The sequence below is a fragment of the Poecilia mexicana genome, unplaced genomic scaffold, assembly GCF_051168715.1.
Source record: "Poecilia mexicana isolate PSO_F unplaced genomic scaffold, ASM5116871v1 scaffold_18, whole genome shotgun sequence".
In the NCBI taxonomy this organism is placed as follows: Eukaryota; Metazoa; Chordata; class Actinopteri; order Cyprinodontiformes; family Poeciliidae; genus Poecilia; species Poecilia mexicana.
Genome location: NW_028263387.1, coordinates 114,131 through 121,630, shown reverse-complemented (window position 1 = coordinate 121,630; position 7,500 = coordinate 114,131). Strand labels below are relative to the sequence as shown.

At 64.0% G+C, this 7,500-nt stretch overlaps 1 protein-coding gene across 1 annotated transcript; it reads right to left on the bottom strand.

The window, feature by feature from the left end:
• Positions 1-3,384: 3,384 nt before the first annotated feature.
• Positions 3,385-7,205, bottom strand: LOC148153832 (uncharacterized). Its single transcript, XM_088015970.1, has 4 exons — positions 7,125-7,205; positions 4,134-5,603; positions 3,783-4,031; positions 3,385-3,696 (listed from the first exon to the last, which is right to left on the bottom strand). The coding sequence occupies exons 1-4, from the start codon at positions 7,203-7,205 to the stop codon at positions 3,418-3,420; spliced, it is 2,079 nt and encodes a 692-aa protein (XP_087872096.1). The 3' UTR covers positions 3,385-3,417.
• Positions 7,206-7,500: the final 295 nt, after the last annotated feature.

Sequence of the window (7,500 nt, the reverse complement as noted above, 5' to 3'; positions counted from 1 at the left end):
ATGGGTGCGCAGGTTCGGCCGGTGCCCTGCTGGTTACGGTTCTCCGACCCTCCAGGGTCGAGAGGGGGCCGACCGGTCCTCCGGGGCCGGCCAGGGCCTGTCCCGCTCGGTTGCGGGGCAGACCTCACCCCTCTCTTCCCAGGGGCTGGGTCCCTACCTTACCAGGGGCACGAACTTCCAGGGCCTGCGTGCTGGAGGGTGTAGTCCGAGGAGGGGTGCTTAAGTGTGGGTACGCATGTTCGGCTGGAGGGCCTGGTCGGCCTGGTTCTCAGTGCATGTCTGAAAAAGTTCTAAGTCCCAACCAGGGACAGAGAGGGGGCTGTCTGGGGGATGTGGCCGGGGAGGAGAACCCCTCCCTGGTGAGCCCAAGGCCTCAGCCCCCCCCCCTCTTGCCTTACCAGGGGCACGAACCTCCAGGGCCTGCGTGCTGGAGGGTGTAGTCCGAGGAGGGGTGCTTAAGTGTGGGTACGCATGTTCGGCTGGAGGGCCTGGTCGGCCTGGTTCTCAGTGCATGTCTAAAAAAGTTCTAAGTCCCAACCAGGGACAGAGAGGGGGCTGTCTGGGGGATGTGGCCGGGGAGGGGTGCTTAAGTGTGGGTAAACGTGTTGGGCCTGTGGGCCTGGTTCTCAGTGCATGTCTGAAAAAGTTCTAAGTCCCAACCAGGGACAGAGAGGGGGCTGTCTGGGGGATGTGGCCGGGGAGGGGTGCTTAAGTGTGGGTAAACGTGTTGGGCCTGTGGGCCTGGTTCTCAGTGCATGTCTGAAAAAGTTCTAAGTCCCAACCAGGGACAGAGAGGGGGCTGTCTGGGGGATGTGGCCGGGGAGGGGTGCTTAAGTGTGGGTAAACGTGTTGGGCCTGTGGGCCTGGTTCTCAGTGCATGTCTGAAAAAGTTCTAAGTCCCAACCAGGGACAGAGAGGGGGCTGTCTGGGGGATGTGGCCGGGGAGGGGTGCTTAAGTGTGGGTAAACGTGTTGGGCCTGTGGGCCTGGTTCTCAGTGCATGTCTGAAAAAGTTCTAAGTCCCAACCAGGGACAGAGAGGGGGCTGTCTGGGGGATGTGGCCGGGGAGGGGTGCTTAAGTGTGGGTAAACGTGTTGGGCCTGTGGGCCTGGTTCTCAGTGCATGTCTGAAAAAGTTCTAAGTCCCAACCAGGGACAGAGAGGGGGCTGTCTGGGGGATGTGGCCGGGGAGGGGTGCTTAAGTGTGGGTAAACGTGTTGGGCCTGTGGGCCTGGTTCTCAGTGCATGTCTGAAAAAGTTCTAAGTCCCAACCAGGGACAGAGAGGGGGCTGTCTGGGGGATGTGGCCGGGGAGGGGTGCTTAAGTGTGGGTAAACGTGTTGGGCCTGTGGGCCTGGTTCTCAGTGCATGTCTGAAAAAGTTCTAAGTCCCAACCAGGGACAGAGAGGGGGCTGTCTGGGGGATGTGGCCGGGGAGGGGTGCTTAAGTGTGGGTAAACGTGTTGGGCCTGTGGGCCTGGTTCTCAGTGCATGTCTGAAAAAGTTCTAAGTCCCAACCAGGGACAGAGAGGGGGCTGTCTGGGGGATGTGGCCGGGGAGGAGAACCCCTCCCTGGTGAGCCCAAGGCCTCAGCCCCCCCCCCCTCTTGCCTTACCAGGGGCACGAACCTCCAGGGCCTGCGTGCTGGAGGGTGTAGTCCGAGGAGGGGTGCTTAAGTGTGGGTGCACAGGTGAGTGTGGAGAGCCTGGTTCTCTGGATGGGTCTGACTGTCTGTTTCTCTCCCCGGAGCAAAGCCTGGATGTGGGTAAGTGTTCTGGGTGTGCCTGCCTGGAGCTCCATGCCTGGTTCTCTTCCTGGAGGTCAGGGCCTGGAGCTCCATGGCCTGTCCCCTGCATGTGTGTGCGGCCCTGGAGCTCCATGGCCTGTCCCCTGCATGTGTGTGCGGCCCTGGAGCTCCATGGCCTGTCTCTCCTCGGGGCCTGCCCTGCTGCGGTGTGGGGCAGGCCCCCTCTCCCGGTTCTAAGTCCCTCCGGAGCTGAGAGGGGGGCAGGTCGGCCTTCTGAGGCCGGCCGTGGCCTGCCCCGCTGCGGTGCGGGGCAGACCGCAGCCCCCTCTCTCTCCCCTCCCGGCTCTAAGTCCCTCCGGAGCTGAGAGGGGGGCAGGTCGGCCTTCTGAGGCCGGCCGTGGCCTGCCCCGCTGCGGTGCGGGGCAGACCGCAGCCCCCTCTCTCTCCCCTCCCGGCTCTAAGTCCCTCCGGAGCTGAGAGGGGGGCAGGTCGGCCTTCTGAGGCCGGCCGTGGCCTGCCCCGCTGCGGTGCGGGGCAGACCGCAGCCCCCTCTCTCTCCCCTCCCGGCTCTAAGTCCCTCCGGAGCTGAGAGGGGGGCAGGTCGGCCTTCTGAGGCCGGCCGTGGCCTGCCCCGCTGCGGTGCGGGGCAGACCGCAGCCCCCTCTCTCTCCCCTCCCGGCTCTAAGTCCCTCCGGAGCTGAGAGGGGGCCGGTCGGCCTTCCGAGGCCGACCTGCCCCTGTCCCTGACGTGGAGGCGGCGTTGGAGCTGGAGGTGATCAGCTGCAAGATGGAGGGGACTAGGGTGGTGGTGGAGGTGGAAGGCATGTGTGTGCGGTCCTGGAGCTGTGATGCCGGTGGAAAAAGTGGAGGCGTCGTTAGAGCTGGAGGTTATCAGCTGCAAGATGGAGGGGACTAGGGTGGTGGTGGAGGTGGAAGGCATGTGTGTGCGGTCCTGGAGCTCCATGGCCTGTCCCCTGCATGTGTGTGCGGTCCTGGAGCTCCATGCCCTGTCCCCTGCATGTGTGTGCGGGCCTGGAGCTCTACCTGAGGGTGAGATCTGGAAATGAGCAACACATGTGATGCGGTAGCTGGGTGAGATCTGGTTATTCAAGAACTGCTGGGATCATATTTGATTCAACGGAGCCAAGCCAACCCTTCCCCCCCTCCAGGTGATTAAAGAGATGCCTTTAGCTCCAGGCCTGGTTCTCTTCCTGGAGGTCAAGGCCTTTAGCTCCATGCCTGGTTCTCTGCCTGGAGGTCAGGGCCTGCAGCTCCAGGCCTGGTTCTCTTCCTGGAGGTCAAGGCCTTTAGCTCCAGGCCTGGTTCTCTTCCTGGAGGTCAGGGCCTTTAGCTCCAGGCCTGGTTCTCTGCCTGGAGGTCAGGGCCTTTAGCTCCAGGCCTGGTTCTCTGCCTGGAGGTCAAGGCCTTTAGCTCCAGGCCTGGTTCTCTGCCTGGAGGTCAGGGCCTTTAGCTCCAGGCCTGGTTCTCTGCCTGGAGGTCAAGGCCTTTAGCTCCAGGCCTGGTTCTCTGCCTGGAGGTCAGTGCCTGCAGCTCCAGGCCTGGTTCTCTGCCTGGAGGTCAGGGCCTGGAGCTACCCCAACCTACCCTCCCTCCCCAGCCCAGGTAATTAAAGAGATGCGGTTGTTTCACATTTAACATCTTTATTGAACATTTTTAATTGTTTTCCTCCGTCTCTCTCTCCGAGTCCCCAGGGGTGGTGGAGGAGGCCAGGTCCGAAGAGGAGTCACCTTGCCGGGGGGGGAGTGGTGGGCTGGCTTCCCCGGAGCCTGGAGAGGAAGATTGTGGCGCTGTGGCCCGGTCAAACTTGCTCCGGATGTCCGCCAGTTGTTCCGCCGTGAGCTGGTTGGCGTAGAACCTGTCCGCGGTCCTGGTGTCGTGGCACATGACCCGGGCAAGCTCTCCTCTGACCTCGCTGCTGTGTGCATCCCTTGCCTGAAAAACAGAATAAAAATGTATTAAAAAACCTGGTGGTCTTTTCTTCCCCCCCCCCCCTCCGACCGGAGAAATGTGCTACCCACGTGTGTGGCCACTGCGCTGCGGAAATCAGTCATGGTGGGCCGGCCTGGAAGCCCCATCTCCGTCCAGGCACACTGGGAGAACCGCGTCAGCTTGGCAATCCGCTTCTGTTTGCTGCTGAAGAGGAGGAACCGGCACGGTGGGTTCAGCGTGCTCCGGACGGAGAGCCACCGGACGAACCAGCTGAACTCGGCGTGGGTCAGGAACAGCTGGGCCGCCCCGAAGGCCCTGTTGGTCTTGTGGTTCCTCACCTGAGAAGGGATGAGATGAGATGAGCTCCAGGAGCATGGAGCTCAGTGCGCCTGGTTCTCTGCCTGCAGCTCCATGCCCCTGGTTCTCGTAGATCCACTTACATTGATCACAAAGCCTGGAGAGCCTTCCTCAGCATCCTCCATCGCCTCCTGGAGCTCCCCCACCGTCATGTTGGTCAGCACCCCAGGCCGGTGGCCGTAGACAGCAGACAGGTAGCAGGCCAGGTAGCCGTAGAGCCTGTGGCGGAGCTGGACGTTCGAGGGTGCCGCCTCCAGCTTCCCGAGGAGCACAGGGATGGTGGCCGTGGCCAGGCTCTTGCACCTCCGCAGCTGCTTCCTGCCGATGGACCTCTTGGCCTTGGAGCGCTTCACGGAGATCTGGTGGAGGGTTACCTCGGTCACGATCTGCTGGAGGTCCGCTCTGACCGCCCTGCTCACCCCCCTGATCTGTCTCTTGGTCAGCCTGCAGCCCCTCGGCGGGGTCTCGGAGAAGTAGTCCATGAACTGCGAGAAGTTCACCAGGTAGACCTTGACTGTTGTTATGGCTCTCCCCCTGTCCTTCAGGGCTTGTGGGAAGGCGTGGATCTTCTCCAGGTCATGCATGAACGCCCAGGTGGCGTTGAGAGGTTTCCCCCGGGCCACGAAGGAGAGAAGGCTCCGGATCCGGCCCAGCTTGGAGCGCGCGTTCATGCGGTGCTGCGGGGTGGGCAGGGCCCCACGGAGGTGCGTGTGGTACTCCTCCAAGTAGCTCTCCACGGCAGCGGGGAACACTAGCGGGGCGAAGGGGAGCAGGGCAAGCCCTCGGACCGCCCTGGTGCTGCTGGAGCCGGCCGGAGGGTCAGAGTCGCTCGTCTCCGCCTCTGGCCGCGTCCCGGCAGGGGCAGGAGAGCCAGCGTTGGAAGCAGGACCAGGAGGGGGAGAGCCGGGGTCGGAATCAGGACCACCAGGACCACCAGGAGGAGGAGGAGGAGGGCTGGCCGTGGAACCAGGAGGAGGAGGAGAAGAGACGTTGGAACCAGGGGGCGGCGAGGCGGGCAGAGAACCAGGTCTGTGGGAGCGAGGCGGAGAATCCCTACCGGAAAGAGGCTCCAGGGCGGTCCCCGGAGAAGAGGAGACATCTCCGTCCTCCCCCGGCGATTCTGGGGCCGGTGGCTGCCGCTCCGAGACGTCCAGCTCGGATGCCAGCTGCGGCGTGGGCTCCGTGGACCTCAGCTCGGCCAGAGCGCGGAGGGTGGCCCTCCAGTGCAGAAGGCGGAGGTGGTCCCTCACGGCCCCGATGTCCAGCTCCTTGTGACCCGCGTAGAGGTGGCGGTCCACTCTCGGACCTCTGTAGCTGCACCCCCGGACGGGACAATCCAGCCCCCGGACGTTAACCCGTCCGTGGGCAAACGCCAGGAGGATTTTCCGCTCCTCCTTGTTCAAAACGTGGTGAACCCTTTCTAAATGCTTCGGCAGCTGAGCAAACTTACTGCAGCAGATTGGACAACGTCTGTAGGGTCCTTGGTGTGGCATCTGGAGGCTTCCCCGGTGCTCAAAACGTGGAGTAGAAGCGTCTCTGTCCGGCTGCTGCAGCTGGAATGAGCAGGTGCCGCCTATTGAGGCCAATTACCTGCAGGGGAACGGCGGGGCTGATTGCTTCCAGCTGTAAGGCAGCGCGCAGCCGCTGCCCTCCGGCTAATCAGCAGCGTGAGCGGAGGCGGGGCAGCGCTGACGCTGCCAGGGCAGCGCTCACGGTTGCCAGGTCAGCGTGAGCGGAGGCAGGGCAGCGCTGACGCTGCCAGGGCAGCGCTCAGGGTTGCCAGGTCAGCGTGAGTGGAGGCAGGGCAGCACTGACGCACGCCCTGGCAGCGTGAATGGAGGCAGGGCAGCGCTCACGCCCGCCCTGGCAGCGTGAATGGAGGCAGGGCAGCGCTCACGCCCGCCCTGGCAGCGTGAATGGAGGCAGGGCAGCGCTCACGCCCGCCCTGGCAGCGTGAATGGAGGCAGGGCAGCGCTCACGCCCGCCCTGGCAGCGTGAATGGAGGCAGGGCAGCGCTGACGCACGCCCTGGCAGCGTGAATGGAGGCAGGGCAGCGCTCACGCCCGCCCTGGCAGCGTGAATGGAGGCAGGGCAGCGCTGACGCCCGCCCTGGCAGCGTGAATGGAGGCAGGGCAGCGGCAACCGCGGACATTTGCCATTCGCTATAAGGTGGGTTATGGGACGGAGGAAAAGACCCCCGCGGGAGACCCCCTTAACGGGGTCCCAGAGGGCTGAAACTCGGTGGGTCGGTCCGGGGCCTTCCCCCGGACCGTGTGCCACCGTTGGTCCGGGCCCCCCGCCCCCCAGGGCCTGGATCCCGGCCCTGGGGGGCCCCCGGACTTTGAGACCCCCTGGAGACCCTACCCTATGAGCCAGGGGTCTCAAACTCGGTGGGTCGGTCCGGGGCCTTCCCCCGGACCGTGTGCCACCGTTGGTCCGGGCCCCCCGCCCCCCAGGGCCTGGATCCCGGCCCTGGGGGGCCCCCGGACTTTGAGACCCCCTGGAGACCCAACCATAAGAGCCAGGGGTCTCAAACTCGGTTTGGCCATAGCCCCCGACGTACCCTCCAAGGGTTCCAAAGCACGCGGAGATCGGACCAAGTTTGCGGCTCCAGGCCCGCCCGAAGTGTCGGGTGGTCTCCCATTCATTCCCTATGGAGGGCCCTTTTCCGGATGGCTGAAAACGACATTTCCGGCTCTCCTGGGAGATCGGGGCCCCCCATACGTGCATGTCATATACCGTTTTAAAGCTCCGAGCCTCCTGAACACGGAGGTGGTCTCGGATCGCCTCTAGGACCTTCCCCCGACCTTCTACGGGTCTCCAAAGGTAAGGTGGGTTATGGGACGGAGGCAAAGACCCCCGCGGGAGACCCCCTTAACGGTGTCCCAGAGGGCTGAAACTCGGTGGGTCGGTTGGGGGCAACCCCCACGACCGTGTGCCACCGTTGGTCCGGGCCCCCCGCCCCCCGAGGCCGAGATCCAGGCCCTGGGGGGCCCCAGATTTGAGACCCCCTGGAGACCCAACCATAAGAGCCAGGGGTCTCAAACTCGGTTTGGCCATAGCCCCCGACGTACCCTCCAAGGGTGCCGAAGCACGCGGAGATCGGACCCCGTTTGCGGCTGCAGCCCCGGTTCAAAGGTCGGGTGGTCTCCCATTCATTCCCTATGGAGGGCCCTTTTCCGGATGGCTGAAAACGACATTTCCGGCTCTCCTGGGAGATCGGGGCCCCCCATACGTGCATGTCATATACCGTTTTAAAGCTCCGAGCCTCCTGAACACGGAGGTGGTCTCGGATCGTCTCTAGGACCTTCCCTCGAGCTTCTACGGGTCTCCAAAGGATTAGCGTCAAACCGGGCCGGCTTTGCCCCGCGATAAGTCGGTCCAAACGGACCGGAACCCGGGCGAGCCGCACACCGTCGGATCCGGGCCGGTCCGCGGATGGTTCTGGTG